This window comes from Sinohyriopsis cumingii, chromosome 9, assembly GCF_028554795.1.
Source record: "Sinohyriopsis cumingii isolate HCF-2022 chromosome 9, ASM2855479v2, whole genome shotgun sequence".
NCBI classification, from domain to species: domain Eukaryota; kingdom Metazoa; phylum Mollusca; class Bivalvia; order Unionida; family Unionidae; genus Sinohyriopsis; species Sinohyriopsis cumingii.
Genome location: NC_142969.1, coordinates 120,895,136 through 120,916,205, shown reverse-complemented (window position 1 = coordinate 120,916,205; position 21,070 = coordinate 120,895,136). Strand labels below are relative to the sequence as shown.

The following is a 21,070-nucleotide window of genomic DNA, read 5'->3' as shown; positions in this document are numbered from 1 at the left end:
ACAAAAGAGGGGCATCGAAAATACGATTAAAACAATTTAATTGGAGCTATGAAAATGCCACATCTTAACAAGACCTTGTATAGATGTTCAAAAGTAACACCCGCCTAAGTAAGGTAAAGGACTTTCCGTTTGCATTCTCAGATCAATGCTCGTTTTGCTTACATCCGGTCACAAAGAGTAAATCTGATAAACATAACTCTATTTACAACATTTAGCGCACACATTAACCACTGTTCTCATGTGCAGTTCGAGCCTACATATTTCCTAATAAAAATCAACCACTGTATTTATTTAACTACATGAACACATATATCAGCAAGGTTAATAAGAGAACACGTTGCTCATAACTTCTTGAATAACACTATTTCTGACCTATTTTCGAATAATAATAATAATAATAATCAGAATAATAATCATAATATTTTGATGATAATACATTGGTTCAGAATAAAGCAATCTTACATGTAGTCCCATAATAATGAAATATTCTAACCATAACTACAGTGTGTTTGTGCAAAGAAAACCCCTAAAACAACGTCTGCCACACACTAAAGTGTCTGCCACACTCTATAGTGTCTGCCACACTCGTATTTAATCATTAAATGTACATACACACATACATACACAGGCTAGATTACAACATGCATAAGGTAGACATATATGTTCATGGGATTGGAAAGTAGTGGGTTTAGCCAAGATAGACATCTCAATTTGTTTGAAATGTTGGCGTAAGCAGAAAGTAGAAATTTATAATGCACGTTTCTAAATAAGAAAAGCGCTTGTGTTTGTTTAATATCATTTGGAATGGTGTCCCACAACACTGCTGCAGCATACATAAAAAATGTTTTGTGTGAAGTCATTTTGAATTTAGGCAATCGAATATTAAAGTTAGAAATATGCCGTGAATGGATATTGGAAGCTAAAAATAAAGAACATAATTTACTATAATTAAATGTTTTACATTGTACATTAATAAACAAGAATGGATAACCTTTAATTGTAATAATTCAAACGGCAGCACTGCAATTATCGTAATATCCTGAATAATAGTACTAGCCTTGCAGTTTCTCTAGATGGACCAACCATAATCAAACAAAAACAATATGTAGCCATTAAAGGACATTTTAGAATAGATTAGGTTCAGGTAATGTCGTTCTTTAAGACACTGCAGAACACACGCGCTTTATTTGATTTTGCCAAGATGAATCCCTGTCAAGTATCAAACCTTAGCTATTTTGTTCTGTTATTTAATTTAGTTCGCTGAACATATATGTTGGTTATGTATGTTGCTATCGTCTCATTTCTTCATTCTGTGACTTATCCGATAAGCATATAATTAGGCTTTCTCCGTGTCTAATTGCATTTTAGTGGTTTCGCACCACAATATAACAGCCTCAAACTCCAGCTGTAAATTGTGTTCAAGGGCAGGGCATGTTATCACTCGACATGTACGGCTGTCACCCGCAAAATTAAATCAGTTTCAGTGGCTTTCATTTGTAGTAGTGGGGCAATAATAACAAGGAAAACGACTAATGGTGGGAGACGTTCTAATTGGTCAGTTTGAAACACCATACATTCCAAGTGTAGCTATGTCATATTAATATGGCTTATATTTTATTTATGTTACAACCTTCTTGTGACACAAAACACATAATGAAATGTTACATTCTGAATAATATCCACATGCAGGCTCCTAAGAATACATGCATTAAATACTGCCACAAATTATAAACATCAATAACGAGTCTAAATGCAACAATCACAACTTTCATAGAAACTTGACAAAGACTTCAGTAATATATTTCTTACTGAAACGAACCTGCTGTTATATAATGGCGAGGCAACCGGAGTGAAGTGCCTTAAAATAAATGTTTCTTGAAGAACAGATTGGTAGCTAGAGCGATTTTCATTTTCATGTAGCCAATTGGCACAGCAATGTTTACAATTCCGTTTAGATCCGCGCTAACTGATTTAAATGTGTTATTTACAGGGAACTAAGAGTATAGTTATCTGTTCTATGTGCATAAAAATTGATGTAATGGAAATTCTTTGAAAACAGATTTCGCTGATATTGACGTTAAAAGGGTTAATTTCATCAAATCCCATGTTATCTATCAATTTAACTCTGGCATACCCAAACTATATTATGAAGCAGATCTAGTTGTATACATTTAAATACGTTCCCATTAAACATGTTGTAAGCTTTAATGCAAAAAGATATCAGAAAATAATTCAGTTTTTTGTTACTAAATTATAGCAGCATGTTTGATGTTTGATGTTAACTTGAAGTATATCCGTTAAATATGTTTATATATATATATATATATATATATATATATATATATATATATATATATATATATAATACAAATCATATGGCAAATAACAGTCCTTTCAAGTGCACTGGATCCAGCAAGGGATCACGTTTGTCGGGGATTGATTAAAATAAATGTAATTATATATATATATATATATATATATATATATATATATATATATATATATATATATATATATATATATATATAGTTATTTTTTTCAAGGTAATACATATCAATTATTGGACAGATATAATCATCTGTTTGGCTTCACAGAACACGAAAAAATCATATCTGTACATAGATTTGACATGACAGGTAAGATATATCGGAGTATGTTTGTTTTTATAAGCAAAGGAATATTATAAGAACTAATAGTATTACATTTTAGTACAAATGTATTATATGATGACATAAAGGCATATTATAGACATCTAGTGTCCCCAGAAGTGCCAAAATCTTTGATTTAATACAATAGACTTCTGGTGTCCGTAGAAGCGCCACAAACGTTTATTTAATGCAAAAGACTTCTAGTGTCCTTAAAAGTACCACAAACATTGATTTAATACAATAGATTTCTGATGTCGTTAGAAGTGGCACAAACGTTGCTATAATACAATAGACTTCTAGTGTCCTTAGAAGCGCCACAAATGTTGGTTTAATACAGTATACTAATGGTGTCCTTAGAAATGCCACAAACGTTGATTTATTACAATATACTTCTAGTGTCCTTAAAAGTGCCACAAACATTGATTTAGTACAATAGACGTCTAGTGTCCTTAGAAGCGCCACAGACGTTGATTTAATGCAATAGACTTCTGGTGTCCTTAGAAGTGTCTAAAACGTTGAATTAATGCAATAGACGTCTGTTGTCCTTAGAGGTGCCACAAACGTTGATTTAATGAAATAGACTTATTGTGATTTTAGAAGTGCCACAAACGTTGATTTAATACAAAAGATTTCTAGTATCCTTGGAAGTGCCACCAACGTTGATTTAATGCAATAGACTTGTCTAGTGTTCTTGGAAGTGCCACAAACGTTGATTTAAGTTGCAAAAGTTATATGGAAGACAAAAAGAAGCATACTTTCTTTATACAAGGACATATAATTGATAACCTAAGAATTTTCTATAATGATGCAAAATAATAAACTGCAATAAAATATGCCCCGTCACTGTTTTAACATTGAGATCACAGTACTGAAATAAAGGCAGTACTTAATATGCACCTATGGCTTTGTTCATATAATAATTATTTCTCCTGACTGTTTCCACATTCAGACCGCTCCGGTGGCCTAGTGGTTAGATCGTCCGCCTTGGATGCCTTGATGTCGTGGGTTCGATCCCCGGCCGAGTCATACCAAAGACATTCAAAAATGGTACTAACAGCTGCCTCGATTGGCGCTCAGCATTAAGAGGTTAGTGTTAGGACTGGTCGGCCTGGTGTCAGGATAATGTGACTAGTTGGGACATCGTGCTACATGTCTGATGCATGATACCCCAGTGCTAGGTATCAATATAAACTGTCACACGGCAGACATCGTAGCGATATGACAGAAATATTGTTAAAGCTACGTTAAAAATTCAAATCACACACACACTCCACGTTACGATTTATTTTGTGTAATTTTCCGTTATAAGTTTTCAGAGCTACAAATATGTAATGATATTCAACTGATGCTCATGGCGTTTTAAAAATTGCCGGTGGAGTTGTACATTAATTATCATATTTGATATGGATCCTTGATGGGTTATGATATGTCTGCATCTTTATTAATCAATTTTAAATTGCATGCTTATAAGTATTGGGTATTTATCGTATTAGTTGTAGTATTCAATTTTCGATATGTTGTTGTTTTACAGCTTGGGGACCAGCAGTGTAAATACTCTAATACATCATTTACCTACACAACATTTCACAAATGTTATTATTATTTGATCTTTCAGTAAATTAGATGAATAACGAAATAGATGAAGGAAATGACTTCATGGAAAAGAGAAGAAAAAAAGACTTAAGAGAAAAAGAAGACATATATGCTTCATTCACGTTACAGGATCAAACTCTTAATCTTTCACGTTAGTCTCAAATAAAGATTCAGATATCAGTTTGAGGAAGTTAAAATATATACGTAAAGAAAGTTTGACTCAACGTGTAGGTTCCGGACAAACGAAGGAGTATAACTGTAAACAAGTACTTGTTGAATATACAGTAGAACACAGATGCGACCATGACTGTTAACAGATATTTAAAGGTTCCCGATGGAAATCATCATCTTTCTTGTCAGAACAAACATGTGCATCTCAAACTTTATGCCGATCTTTGGTAGACTCAAATGAGATCCCTTTCAATGTAAATGTTCTCTTTGGATGAATCAAATGAGATCCTTTTACATGTACATGTTCACCAGTATTCTCCATCCTTTGTCCAGATCCTACAGCTTGAGTCACCCTTTGTTTTACATATATTTCTAACCTTTCTCATTGTGTTATCTGGGTCTTTGTCTCGGACGAACATGGAAATGATTCACAGTTTGATCTTGCACAGTAAACGACGCATATATGTCTCTTCCTTGTCACTTATGTTGAACGATCATCGTCTTCTCTGTTTCTCTTTTGTGAATCCATTTTCTTCGACATTCTTATCTCCAATTCGCTGGAAGATCAATTAACAATAACAGTTATGGCATCAATTTATTCTGCAAATTATGGACTATTGTATTTACACCGCCTCTCCACAGACTGGAAGTAAGCACTATATTGAAAACTGAGCACTAATGCCAACGATAAATCTACAAAATGCAATAGCGTTGCAAACTGTTTATATTAAGATGGAAAAAAAGCTTTAAAAAGGTAAGAGTTCGGGATTAATTGAATAACATTTCAATATCTACATCCCAATATGCTTATACAATGGCTACAATGAATTCCACGAGACTTGCACAGTGGCTCAAATGAATTCCAAGAGACTTACACAATAGCTACAATGAATTCCAAGAGACTTGCACAGTGGCACAGTGGCTCAAATGAATTCCAAGAGACTTACACAATGGCTACAATGAATTTCAAGAGACTTGCACAGTGGCTCAAATGAATTCCAAGAGACTGACACAATGGCTACAATGAATTCCATGAGACCTGCACAATGGCTCGAATGAATTGCAAGAGATTCACTCTTACAGTTTAATACAAAACATTGAAAACAAAATGCATATAAGATGTGAAAGCAAATTTGATTTTGGGCAAAAACACCAAATTGAGTCTTATACACAGTTACTAGACATTTGTAAAACCTTACTGTGGACAATTTGGTTGGGACATTTTTTATGCTGATTGTTGTTTTGGACAGTGGAAAGCTCCGGATATATTATGTAAAGGTTCACTACCTTTAGCAAGAGAAGATTGTAATTGTGGCCATTATCACCACACCCCACAAATCACTATTTGAATATGTTCATATCTTTTTTTTCTCCCTCGTTTGGCATACCTAAACATAACAAAATGCCTATGGGATAGTCTGTTTGTGGGGAAAGGGAGGGGGTGAATGGTAAGCTTAAATGGCCCACGGACTATAACGGTTGTCCATTATATTCTATCACAGAGTGAGGCAACACATGACAGGTTATCTGGCGGAAATTAAAGATCGCATAATGCATAAGCTGTTTCATTTCTCGGTACATAATAATAACTATATTTTATCACTCTTCTACATCGAGTGGTATTGATGTATCTCCAGTGCACTGATAGCATCGCCTATTTGTTAGATATAACATCACACAAAGTCATCTTTAGTATCTGCGTCTGCTTTAACGTGTATGAATGATAAGTACATATAATGAAAATTTTACAAATATTGGTTGAATGTGTACACGTTATAGAATTTTATCTTTTATATCTACATTTGCTTGAACGTGTATGAATGATGAGTATATCCACTGAACATTTTACAAATATTAGTTGACTTTGTAAACGTTATAGAATTCCAGTTGGCTAGGCGATGGACCAGTATGCCCTTCCAGCTAACCATACTTATGTGATAACCTAATTCATAATACTTTTCTTCTAATTATTATTGATTAGCGGATCATGGATATAAACATCTGTTTGACTGACTTACTATAATATAATAATTTAATTCTAAATGATCAGTTATATGTCTAATTTCACCTAGCAATCACTGAGACAGATATATGTCTAAATTCACCTAGCAATCACTGAGACAGTTATATGTCTAAATTCACCTAGCAATCACTGAGACAGATATATGTCTAAATTCACCTAGCAATCACTGAGACAGTCATATGTCTAATTTCACCTAGCAATCACTGAGAGTCAATATTTCTCGATGTCAGTTAAATTCAGACTGAACCTCTTCTCTTTTATAGTCGATACTGGGTCTTCAACATGGTTCTTTACTACAATGAATCATCGTACTTCAAAATCTCAGAAACGAAACTGATAGTATTTACAGCAGACTGATCGTTACAAGTCGGATCAATGAATCATTACTGCATAAAAAATAAAATCGTAAACATCATTAACAATTGAAGCATGTGCAAATAAAATCCACATCGTACTGAAAAAACTCGATCAATATATACAGATAAGCTTATTGTATAATTACTAGTGAAAATCAAACGAAACAAAATGCATAATATTAAACCTTTCCTAAAAAAACCACCCTGCTTCTCCCGATTCACAATCTGTATCTCATGTTCAAAAACATTACTCTATTTCGCAGCCTCATATTCCACAGTACATCAACGCATTATAAAATTTTAACTTGCAACTGGCGTTTATTTGACTTATATGACATTAAGATTCTTTCTCAAAATCAGGTAACGTCATCTCTACTCAACTGATACTAGTAGCAGTATTTTAACCACCACAACCCCCACACCCACCACACCCACCACATCCTCCACATCCTCCGCAACTACCACAGCCCCCACACCCACCGCAACCTCCGCATCCTCCTGCATCTGCAGTCCCATCACTGGGAACCACGGCCTCGCAATCGAATCCATCATCAGCGGGAGTCAGGTCGTCTGCAACATCTTCAAAATCCCACACTCCACCGCCGCTACCTCCTACACTGGCGTTTTCTGTGTAATAACCTGAACAGCCCGTGCAGGCATGTATGCCATAGTGTGATTGTATGTAGAAGTTGGATGGGGTATCTAACTGAACGCCACAGGCAGCAATGAACATCATATCGTCTGATGGTATGCCAATCACGGCCTTTGTACCTCGCTTCTCATTCCCTATCTGAGCTCTCTTCCCCGCCCTCCAGTTAAACGGCCTAGGCACGCACAGAACGTGCAGAAGTGACACAGAAAATGCAAGAGACAAATTTTCGGCGACTTCTCCCTTACACAAGTTGACCTCAAGGACCCCTGCCTGCAGGTCTACAGTTACGTTCTCCAGACTGAAGCTGAAATTGTTTGTCAAGTACCCTAATTTAACACGAGACCATTTCCGGGTTGACATTTTGTAGAAGCGGACACTAAGGGTTCCTGGAGATCCAGGTATTCCTCGTCTTCCTTGCTGGCTACAAGATCCTGAAATATTTTTAAATACGTCAACATAATAATAAACTAATCTTTCAAATGGACTAACGCTTTACTGGCGAAACTTATTTGTATGAATCCAAGTGAAGTCTGGGGCGTATTTGCCACTGTCCCCGCTTTTATCCCTTTGACTGCGGAATATTGAATAATTCTTATAAATATTACTTAAAAATTTCAGAATTCACAATGGCGTTAATTTTTAAGTGTTTGGCCTCGTATTTATGAGACTTGAGAACACTCTTATGCTCAGACCTTGATATCTAAAAATTAATAAACTAGTTGAAATACAGTATTTCAAGGTAGCAATTAATTTTGATAAAGGTGGTTGTTAAATAATTTAAGATTATTTTGTAAGAATGTACATAATACAAGTCATGTGTCAATGACAATTTTGAATCTGAGTGAGCATTCAAGTTGAGAACGTTTTGTGCATACCTGTCCAGATTGATATGATATGCATTCTGGAGCAACTGCATAATATAAGAAAAATTTAAGGACAAAAACACAAGTTAGTTCTACTCAGTTCGGTTTTTATAACCACATGCCTGAGGACGGACTTCCCAGTGACTGTATATTGGAGGCCAGATCAGCACATTTTACATGCATTCTTATTTATGCATTGAAAGGAAATTTGCAACAATTTAGAAGGAGTAGCGGTAACAAATATTTCAAGATCGGTGTCGCAGATATGATTGAATTTTCTAAACTCAACATAACGATTCCAGATTTTATTCCAGATATTCTAAATTTTACTGGCACATTGACAGTTTAAATGCTTGTTCACGGTGTAGCATCATTGATATATATATATATATACATATATATATATATATATATATATATATATATATATATATATATATATATATATATATATATATATATATATATATATATATATATATATATATTTATATATTGTGTTTTATTTATTTGTTTATTTATTTAAACTTTTCTGTAAATTATAGTATATCTCTAATATATATATATATATGTTATTGAAGGAATTATAATATTACTTGGATTAACAAAAGGATTTCACCGAAAAGAACTTACAATTAATTTTATGATCAACTTTTAAGTAATTATTTTGTAGAAATTCCAAGGCAAGCGTTTCTTCATTAATAAAGACAAAGCAACGTCGAAACTGACCTTACTTCAGCCTAATAACGTTTATTCTTTTTAATCCTTGATCTACAGAAGATCTTAAATGAGAGTTCATTTCAAACGAAATTTATGAAAGGAGTAGAGTAATTTCTATATATTGCACATTGTTGGGTCAAAATAATTGAAACTGTTATGAATTGAGCACCTACGTCTTACGTATACTATATTTTCATTGTTTGTTAGATTTTTTATTTTATTTTATAGTATCATATTGAAAATTAACATTGTATGTTTGACTTAATCTTGTCCGAAATCAAATTTATTTTCTATTTGACCTGAATTATTGACGTTTTTTATTCTGTAAACAATTATCACATACCTAAAATATTCTATTCGTGTATGGGTTTAATATCAGTATCATTATTATTAGAAGCAAACATGTTAATTTAGGTCTGGGTCTACGTTGATGGAATTCCCCTACAATTTGCATTGTGTGCCTGATATAGTCCAGGTTATATATTATAATTTTAGCAACAAACATTTTAATTATAGCTAACATTGCATTTTGTAAACATTATGAAGTTTCTTGAAGGTTAATTCATATGAGGTAATAGTTTTAAACAAAATGCTAATTGTAACCTGAGGTCAAGGAGAGGACCATAAAATCGTGTTAATGGAAAGGTTATTGGTGTATTATTGTTGAGTCCATAAGTTCATTTGGGCTGTAATTTATCTCTTCAAATTATTTAATTCAATATAAAAAAAAACATCTGGAAATATAGAGTGCTCATAATAATAATATTCTTGGAAAGAGACATCCACTGGGATTTATAATTTTATAATTAATTAAATCATGTAATCATATTACTGTGTTTTAACAAAAGATTGTTGGTACAACACCAAGATACAGGCCGCCACAGGCACATCAACACCTTGGATTTCCACTAACGTTTATTTAGAACTGTTATTATTAGGATTTGTGTTAGTAATTTTATGACTATTTTGGTATATAAATCGCAATACCGTAAGGTTATTTTTCATTTTCACTTTGTATGCTAATGACATAAATCATTTTTGTGAATTTTACAAAGCTTGATGCTTTGGACTCTTTTATGTTACTTATTTTAAGAGCATAGGCACGTAAGACATGTAAAGAATAGTATGATGAGATATCTTTGAAATGCATTCAAATGCCTCATTCGTTATGCTTTCCTTATGTGGCCTTATGACGTAATTGTTATATATATATATATATATATATATATATATATATATATATATATATATATATATATATATATATATACATATATATATATATATATATATATATATATATATATATATATATATATATATATATATATATATATATATATATATATATACTCTCAAATGGGTTAAATAACTTTCAGCTTGAGTGAGCCTTGCCTATTGTAAGCTAGAAATTCAATGCATTTATGACATAGTATATTATTTAAAGTTGTAAGAAAGAGAAGGAATATATGATTTTCGGCACATAATTCTGTCTCAAGTATGCATTTTCACATTGTTTTGCGTGAAATAAAAATCCCAGACGTGAGTTCAAACAATTTGATAACAAATAACATTTAGAGGTATCATTTGTCTAAGTAATAATTAAAACGGCAACTATCCATCTAATCAATAAAACGTTTTTCATGAATATTATGAAGTTTCAAAATTCGACCGCCTCTTGAAATTCCGAACAGTTATTACATACTTCACATGGTTTGGTTAAGCCAGGAGTAGTTAAAGCGCCTTATACACGAACTGGCATTTGACTGTTTGGCACGTATCCACCGAAAAGTATGTTTCTGTTTGGATACCGACATTTGTTTACATTATTTGTAAAAGAGAGGCGAGTTTATTTACTCATATAAACATTTAAACCACTCTTGTCGTTTGGTTGGGGTAACAGGTTAGGATCCTCACCACACCCACCAGCCGTGTATCCATTGGCCGACACTCTTAATTGTAACGAGCCCCATGTCGAATAAATTGACCATATTCCTACATACGTAATCTTTCAACCCTAATGTCCCAATTGGAACGAAGGCCGCAAATGTTTTCATAATAATACATTTCAAAGAAAGGTTCCAGAAGACGGGTCAGGGAAAATTCCCACTGTCACAATCAATCAGTAATACGAATGCTGCACAAGAATTTCATTGGCTGATTTGGACCATCAGTTCACATCAAGTGATATGTTAGCATGTTGACATGCTGCCTTAAACAAATAACAAGCTGTACACACTGTATGTAAGGTGTACTATCTGTGATCAACAAAATTTCGATATGGATATATTGATGTGAATAGCACAGAAAAAATGTTGTTTCATTTCAGTTGAACATATTCGTAGATGTTTTGTGTTATTTGACTAAACGAGACGAAAATAGTTCGTCTCGCTGCTGCACTTTGGTTTGCTTCTACCAAAATGAAAAGCACTTCGCGATAAAGGAAGCTAGTAAATCAATTGATTTCCAAGTGCCAGTTTACAAAAGGTCAATTTTCACAAGGTCGAAAAGCTCTGCACATCAGGTTTTAAGTACACGTATGTTAAATCAAGTTTAATGTGTTAGATACTGAGTACATCTCATCATACGTAATGTACTTGACCCTGACTTTAATCAAAGTGTATATAAGTAAAGTTTTGTTGGCAAATGTGGTGCTCATAAGATTTGGAGCTATCATTGTTAGCAATTAGAAGACATAACATTATAAAGTTTTTCTACCTAACCCTTGTTAGATTTTCCCATGTTTAGACTGAAATGCAAAGCTTCTTATCTAAAAAAGATATAATTATTTTTATTTATTTACAACAAAATGTATCGCAATTGCAGGAACAGTAAAGTCTCAATGCAGCATTAAGTTTACATGAACAAAGGTCTCAAATACTTGCATAATTTGTCACTACTTTGACATCGATGAAAGTCCAAAGAAACTGCATAATTCGTTACAAAATTCACATAGATAAATGTTCAAAGAAACCACATAATTCGCCACTAAATTCACATAAATAAAGGTTCAAAGAAATCGCATAACTGGCCACTAAGTTCACATAAATAAAGGTTCCAAACGCCACATAAATCGCCCCTAAGTTCACGTTAAAAAAGGTTTAAAGAAAGTGCATAATTCGCCACTTAGTTCACATCAATAAAGGTTCAAAATAACCGAATAATTCGCTGTTAATGATGTTGTATCCGTCCCCAGTGTGTTTGCTTTTTTTGTTTAAATGGCCGTTGAATACAGTTACAACTTAATGGTAATACGACAAAGCACTTGAACATAGAACCATTCGAATGCCGTTAGCAGTTATGCACTTCGACACCTCTATCAGGTGTATTTCCTGATAAAGAAATGACGCATTACCTTTTGTCACGAGCGCATTACCTTTTATCCCGGGCGTTCCTTTTCTGTACCCTGTCCAACTGCCAATAACAACGCCCCAGTCTCCCATGTTATTTTTTATTAAGATTGCCCTTTCATGGGCTCTCGGATTCAGAGACCAACCTTTACCTCTTGATATCTGAAAAAGGTAGGAATTCTGTAAAAGAACAATAGACCTTAAAGTCGTTATCAGGAAATAGAAAACGAACACATGTGTTCACTCTACATAGACTCTCTCAAGATCACATACAATATATTATCTCTTCTTATTTTGGTGATTTAATTTACGTTCTTTTCAAGGAGATTAATTGAGATAAAATGCAAATACCCGATTGCTTATCATTTCGTTCACGCAGGTATTCTCTATATGTTTCATTATGTTGGGGTGTAAATTCTCATCTTATCTACTCGGATAGCAAAGACATGTTTATATACAAATTCAAATGATGCTAATTTGCCTCAACCTTTTCAATACATCTCATATTTAAAAAGTTCCATTCGTGCATCAAATATACTCGTGTTTTCTACTCCAGGAACTGCTGCATTCTGGGATGAAAACAGTGAAAAGTAGTTATGTTAAACTGAAACTGTGAATGCTCTAAGCTGTATTCTAGTGCAATTTCGAAGCAAATATGAACCAAGTTGCGAATTGTGATCTCGCAACATGACAAAGTAACCAAGATAAAAATTCGTGAAAAGAAAAACAACGGACATTTAAAAAAAAAAGCTAAATCGAAAATCTCCAAAAACAATGGGATTGTAGCTATTGAACTAGTACGTATAGTACATATCTACACAAACACACACACATATATATATAGTCATATTTCTCTGTAGTACAGTAACTACCTAATTATTCTCCCTCTTCCTTCTCTGTCTGTCTGTCTATCTGTCTGTCTCTGTCTCTCTCTTTATATATATATGTGTGTGTGTGTGTGTGTGTGTGTGTGTGTGTGTGTGTGTGTGTACCTGTGTTGGCAGTGGAAGTTGGTCTGATCCTATTAGGTGAGCTACGGCCACCATTTTGTCATGATAATATACCTGCACAGCCGACATCAATAAAGGTAAACTATGAAGGACTCTGCATGTGAAAACCACCTGTCCAAGATCATTCTTTAACCTACATGAAACGTTAAAGAAGACAAAAATAAGAAGAGATGCCTGTCATTCCACTCTATAGAAAGATCATAAAAGTACAGAATAAAAAATGTTAACATAATTACCTTGTATTTTCTAGTAATTCATTTTGTGAATAATTTAATATGCTTCAGAAGGCAAAGTTTATATTTACAGTTTTCATTGGAATAATTTAATTATATGTCTATCTCTATCGTTTAAGTCTGTAGCACATTTTTATGGTCGTAAACACAACTATTTGCATTTGGACGTACATCACACAAATTAACAGTATGTAGTAATACACTGTTTCACCAGAAAAAAATCCCTCTGATATATTTCATTGCTCTAAGGAACTTTCAACTATCAATTGTAAGATCGAGGCGGAGGGTCAGGTGAGTTTATATATGTTTAGTAAGAAAGAACAAATCAGCGGGATAATGTAAAAGCAACCGTACGATTTAGTGACAAAACGTCATTATTCGCAAATGTGTGCAAGTCCTTTTGCCTGGCTTATCATTTACTCCTGCAGTTCACACTTATTGCTCCTTTCTTTTAACTATACATTTTGAATTTGAAAGGCATACTAAACAACAGTTGAAATGAATGAACAATTAGTCTGAAAACTGGTATTACCATTTCAAACTGGCGTATTTGCTATTCTAGGAAAGCACTGCAAAATATGTTATAGTAATTCTGGAATTACGTGAAGTTAACTGAGCAGGTTTTTTCATGTAACCCGTTGGCAATGGATTAATATCAACTTTACAGGGTGTGTCCGCATCCTTTCTAAAACTCGTTATTTCGTAACTGAATTTTATTGCTGAAGCCCACAATAATACGATTAAATATAATATGAAACAAAATGTGTAAAATTTATTTGGTCTTTCAAAGAGTACTCAACTTTCCTACCATGAAGTCTTAGTCTTACCTATGTGTGGCCGCCACACAACGGTTGCTGACACCCGGTTGAAGAGGAGGAAGTGCTATAGGACCCCAAAGTTTGTCCGCCTCTACTGGGATAATGGCATTTTCGTATCGACCAATGTCCAATGAAAGGTGAGCATATCCGCTGTCAGTTGGATTGGCAGTTCCTTTCAAAGTAAACCTGACGTCGTCCATGAGATTTAGCGTGGTCTCAAGCGGGTATCCATATTCAGACAATCGCCCCGACAAAGACAACAATTTGCACTCGTTTGCGATTGAAACATAGGATTTTAAACCACAGCAACCGAGTCGATTCGGTTCCTTTAGTGCAACACATAACTTATTAACTCGCCAAGGGTCTAGAGTAAACGCATTTGGACCCCAAGCCCCGTGCTCCTTCCAAGTAATCACATCACAATTCTGAGCATCTTTTGGTTTTCGCAGTGAAAGAATACGAGTTGCCATAAAACTATCAACCTGAGAATATATTTTCAGTTTAAAATTCCGGTATTTTCCTGGCGGTCTCTGCAAAATGCATTCACTCAGTATGATTTCTGCTCTTTTGCGTGAAAGTTTTTGAAGATCTTCCTTTGGAAGGAAACATAGTTTCCCAGTGGGAGACTCACCCCTATACATCGCTCCGTACATAGAAAAACATTCCTCAAACGTTTTCTTCCATATTTCCCTTGTGGTTAGATCAGCTATGCTAAGCCTGGATCCTGGATTTCTGTCGTTGACAGTATCATCATGGTTAAAAAGGGATCCAACCCATGCTTCCGTTTCTTCCTTGTACTTAAGCGGATGAAGCTGATGCGTGTGCCAAATAAGGTCAATGTCATAGCAAGGCACTAGAAACTCACCTGGGTTTTGTTGCTTAATATATAGGAACTTTTTGTACCTATTTAGGCTAGCCTTTAAAAATACAGGATCTCTGTAGTGTGGTAGAGAAACTTGGTAATAAAATAATGCCTGCCTAGCTGTAGCCAGTCTAATATCATACAACAAATTTGAAGTTTTCGGGAGTGATTTGTTCTTCGGATTATCTCGGGTGTAATCTACGTGAAAGGGCTCACGATACTTTTGTGTCCAGAGGTCTTCAGCTCTCTTTAGAGCCTTTTGTCTCTCCTTCGTATTCAATAATTTATGGTCAACCACATTACCAACAGTCTTCATGCAATCTCTGACGTAAAGTCTTGGACACAGCATATGGCAGTGCCATACCCATTGGACGTCCAATGGGGCAATAAGAATTTCATTATTGTACTCTGCCGCTAAGGGGAGCCATAGGTGTTCGTATCTTTGGATAGCCCTCTCGAGCGCATTCTCTTTCGTCAAATATGATGTAGCTTGTACAAGTTCCAAAAAGTTCAGATGATATATTGCGGCATCGATTAGGTTTATACTAGACTGAAAATTACTTTCCTTGAACTTCATAATGATTCGATCTGTAAATATTAAATAAATTTCAACTCTTTATATGATAAGGTCATATACAAATTTTTGGTCTCAACATCACAAGAGTTACCAAAGTTTCAGAATATTATAATAGAAAAAAATAACTATGTATTCACAGAACACTAAACCGCTGTCCATGCAACATTTGTGTTGGGTTAAGTTAATAGTATTTGTTCTTACAAAATGATTGCACTGCAGCGGACAAAACCGCAAACAATTGCAACCGAATACATATAATTAATAGCAAGCAGAATTCAACGTAACGCATGTACATACTTAATAAACTTTAATTACCTTTCATTATTTGTAACTAGCTGCATGCTCCTTCTTAGATATTTATTACATGGGCGAAATGAAAGGTAGTGTTAAAGATCTGTACAATACCATACACTGGCGTTATGCTTGATTTCAGGTACGACGTGGCAGTTATACCTTTTTGAGTACACATAAGTTACGCTCCATCGTTGCAAGAAATGCCTATATATATAACATTTTATTCTTGATTATTTGAAAATGATATTAACCATATCTGATATGCCTCTACAAGTAAATTTAAGTAATTCAGGCATTATATAAAATTCGCGAACATAAAGAAAAAGAAGAATAAAAGCTAGAATCAATATTCCTTGATGACGTACCCCCCATCCCCCACCCAAAAAAAAGACCAAGCTAGGAAACTATTCCTTCGTCTAGGGTAGGTCATTCTTTATCGAGTTTGAGATATATTTATTCGATTCAATATTGGATTATTTTAAGCAAAATTGAATTTGTGTGCTATCTTTGTCTAGTTTAATATGCATTTCGTCAGTTAGGAACAAATACTGAATAAAAGTTATGGTCGAAATCTAGACCATTCCCAGCAGAGGGAATAAAGCTACAGGAAACAAATGAGAAGGAAAACCAGAGACCATGCCTGATAATACATATGCATATTCCGTAACGGACACTTGCATATAAATGATACATTTTCATAAAGGGTGTTCATGGGTCACTTATCTGTTCTCTTTCAACCAGACTACTTGATCTTCTTCCAAACAAGGGTCAATTAAGAAAAAATCAAAACTGGATTTTGCACGTAACGAAGTCTTCCCATAATTTTGTAAAAGTTTTTGACTAATTGATGAGATGAGGTGACATACTCTAAATAAGAACAAGTTGATAGACCAAGTACGTCCGAATAAACCAATGTATCAGTGTCTTCTTCACCAGGTTATGCAGAATACCATGCTTGACATTTAAAGTAAATTTCGTATAATATGTGGAATGGGCTTAGTAGTTTTGTTCAGTCTGAAAGTACGAGGTTTGGTTTCTCCAGAAGTAACGTAAAATGGCATTACGATATTAAAGTACGTCATTTTTTGTCTGAAGAATAAAAGTAGCATGACTGATTCAGGTACGGTTCTTACACCGGCATATCTTAAAGTAAACTATATTTAATGGTATCCTAGTTTGCAATATAATATTGTCTTGAATCAATGAAACAAGTACTTCTTGATAAGTTATACGATTAGTGGGAAATGATTTTGTAGTGGCTTCCATCGGTTACAGCAACTAAAGAAGCAGTATAATATATCCACATATGGCGGATATCACAATGAGACAAGCAAGAGTCTGGATGTATAAGACCCTCACTTCAATTGATCATTTTAACATCGGTGTAAAGATCGATAAAAAAAAGTTGTGGTCCTTTGAGTATGATTGACACACATGTTTCACAGTATAGAAAAATTAAAAGAAAGTTCCATGTACGAAATGTTTAAGACCGATGATATGAGGGCAACGACTTACGGTGGCAAAAATACGTGATATTGCAGATTGAGAAGGAACACGTGTAAATAGTGAACTAGACGAAATTATCGTGAAAGTAATTTAGTATGCGATTTTTTGGGGAACCTTAAATGTAAGATAATTATGTAAAGCAAAGTTGGCATCTGCAATACAAAGTCTCCACAGTATAAATGAGAAACTTCTGTAGATGTAATAACATCATTGGTATCATGCTATATTGCTACATCTACCGCTTAAGCACGCGTATCTTCAACATACTGAATAAGAATTATGTTCATACCGTCTCTGACGCGATGTTTCAGTCATTCAAACCTGCACTTGCCTCTACCTTTTCAGAAATATATAATCAGTTAAATTTAACACTACTCGTTTCTACTGACATAAGTTTCTAGACTATAGTATGCATACCAAATAATGTTTCTCGGGAAAATTACAGAAACAAATACAACTTAATTTGCTTTACTAAATATGTAAGTTTCATCGTGATGTTTTGATCTTGTTGAGTTTTCTTCTCAAGGGCTAAAATAATCAAACAGGGGAACATCAAGATGATATTATAACAACAACAAAAATTATAGCTTCTTCTCCTATTGGATTTATTTCAGAGCGCAGCATAAACATAAACAAAGCAATACTAATGTATGCTGCAAGTTAACATCGTATTGAATGGAAGCCATAGGCTGATCGTAAATAAATATCAGCCATTTGAAAGATTGGTCGGCTCGACATGACATTAAACCAGTGTCTAGCCAGTTATAACAACTTACAATTTAGACATTTCGTAACCATTTGACCCTATCGGACTACAAAGCAAATCTACCTGGGCAATGCAGTGTAGGGAGTTTTGTTGTCTGTTTAGTAAATGGAACATAGCTGTTGTGAATGATTTCACCAGTATTTTTTAAAATCTCACATTTAAGCATATGATAAGAAAAAGTTGACTTATAAGCAAAATTATTATATTTCTTTTGTGAACTGTTTTCTAAACTTGTATTGACAATGTGTGTATACAGACCTTGCATTCGTTGACTATACGGCCATGGAACTTCGAAATTTACTTGCATTCGAAATCAAACCTTCAAGATAAAAGGCATAAGATTACAAGGGAAAGGTTTTATTTTTACAATTATTCCTCATTTATATTGCTATCTACAATTTAAAAATATTATATATAAAAAATTCCATTAATTAAGAAGAAAAAAATTGACATCAAATACTTCTAAAGTCAGATAGAAAAGAATAATGATTGATTAAGATAAGAAAAAATCTAGAGGATGCTGACTACATTTTAAAAATAAGTCTGAATAAGTTCTTCTAAATATGCACGAATTGTAAAAACACTTATTTGCCTCTGAACATCAGTGTTGAATGCTCCACAAGACACTTTATAACTCAGTACATTATTCTAGCTAGTGGTAATGGTGCAGCTGTCCAATCTGAATCATGTTGCAGTCACATGCTCCCCAAATGACTGAAGGATTGTTATGGCCGATGGTTATTTTCCATGTTAGTATAGTTAGTGGAACTCAGAGTATTCGTATTGTGATACAGGACAGTATATTCGAATAAGTATTGCAGAAAACTTGGAAAATCTCCGTAAAGTTCAAAACAGTATGGTAAACAAGAAGTTAAAGATTAGATGGCTTTATTTTCAATTTAATTGAGAACATCAGTACAAGTGAACGAGTCCGAAACATCCGTATATGTCGACGAGTCTAATCTGCATGAAACAAATTACTGTTCAGATTACATCTTCTCGCATCTTGCTACATTGATGACTAAATTAGGCAAAAGATGAGGTAATGCTGGCATTTTTAAAAATTTAAAGCTACGCAACCAGTTTGGAAACAAATCTTACAAATCTTAAATCCAGTATAAGAATCGTTATGAGAGATCATATCCAGACGCAGAACAAGCTCAGTCTACGAAATAGTTTAACATTGATTCCTGCATACAAACAGACACCTGTTCACCGACCTGCATGGTGTGCCCCTTTACGTCAAGACCAGGGGCAAGTTGTGGTGCATTCAAAACACCCCCTGCAGCTCAACATGGAAGCACTCCGTGATTGTTGTTTTTTCAAGTCAACTAAAGAAACTTTGTGTAGTGCTACTTAGTCTAGCTTTCGAAGTCATCAACATGCTAGACAGGACTACTACAAATTAATTCATGTACATAATTATATCCCAAAAACAGTATTAGGTAATCTTTAATGTATTATTCGACAAGATGATGTCGGCATACATGGATGTTTAAGTTCGTCGTCCAGCGCATGAACTTCACCTCCACATTACATTCCTGGTCGTGGACAAGTGTTCGTTTTTCTTTGAACCAGGAGGTCAAAGAAGTCCGGCAGCATCTGAGTCGACTGGGCAGTCCTGTTTAAGTAAGCACTGCTCACCTTAGTAAGAAAATGGACTAGAAAAGGTGTCCTAAATATTGCCTCTCCTATAAACTATCCATTATTGATGTCGACACCATAAGTATAAACAAAACAAACTCATTCTCGGTACATGGAGCGTACGCACACTCATGCCTCAGATAAGAACAGCCCTGATAACCAGAATTCTGGGCCGATACAAGAATGACATTTCCGCTCTTAGTGAGACACCTCTAGCCGATGTAAGATCTGACTTTGAACCCGAGGGTGGCTACACCTTCTTCTGGAAGGGAAAAACAGAAAATGAACAAATAATCAACGGAGTCAGTTTTGCCATTCACTATATTCACATTGACTATATCATCGTCCGTAACAGAGATGTCCACAATGTACGGATAACAAGAGCCACTGAACAGTCAGGGCTATCTTTGATCTCAATATTGTCCCGCCACAGCCCAAAAAGACGAAGCTTACCCGAATCAAGTTCAATACTGCAAGGCTGAACCATCAGCATGTGAGAGAGCATCATCAAGCCCACATTGAAAACCTACTGACTGCGCACGGACATCTGACTGGTGACCCAATCTCAAAGTGAAACCAGATCAAGGACATGTTGAGTGAGTTTGCAAATGTCATCCTAGGACCCAAGAGAAAAGTCCACCAAGACTGGTTTGACGAAAATAACGAAGTGATTAGCATCCTCGTTCAACAACAGCGAGATACCTATATGGAATGGCAGAACTACGTTGACTCAGTCTCAAAACGTGATCGCTTCAAAGACCTGCAGAGCAAAGCCCAAAGAAAACTCCGCATTATGCAAAATATCTGGTGGGACCGCAAAGCAGATGAAGTTCAGCATTATGCAGGCACTAACAACACAAACGAGTTTTTTTCCGGTCGTTGGAAGATGTCTATTGACCGTAGAAAGCCTGTAGGATCCCGCTATTCTCTTCTGCCGGGATTACTCTGCTCAAGGACAAAAAGAACATCACACTTCTCCAACCT

The 21,070-nt window shown here is 34.7% G+C and overlaps 1 protein-coding gene across 1 annotated transcript in view; it reads right to left on the bottom strand.

Moving 5' to 3' along the window:
* Nucleotides 1-1,530: 1,530 nt before the first annotated feature.
* The window catches only part of LOC149792611 (uncharacterized), a 32,107-nt gene continuing 12,567 nt past the window's right edge, over nt 1,531-21,070 (bottom strand). Inside the window, exons 2-6 of the mRNA XM_089971241.1 lie at nt 18,701-18,761; nt 14,447-15,887; nt 13,369-13,519; nt 12,403-12,538; nt 1,531-7,874 (exon numbers count right to left, since the gene is read on the bottom strand). Coding sequence (XP_089827367.1) covers nt 7,192-7,874; nt 12,403-12,538; nt 13,369-13,519; nt 14,447-15,887; nt 18,701-18,749 — 2,460 coding nt within the window. The 5' untranslated portion in view covers nt 18,750-18,761 and the 3' untranslated portion in view covers nt 1,531-7,191. The remainder of the gene's footprint in view (nt 7,875-12,402; nt 12,539-13,368; nt 13,520-14,446; nt 15,888-18,700; nt 18,762-21,070) is intronic.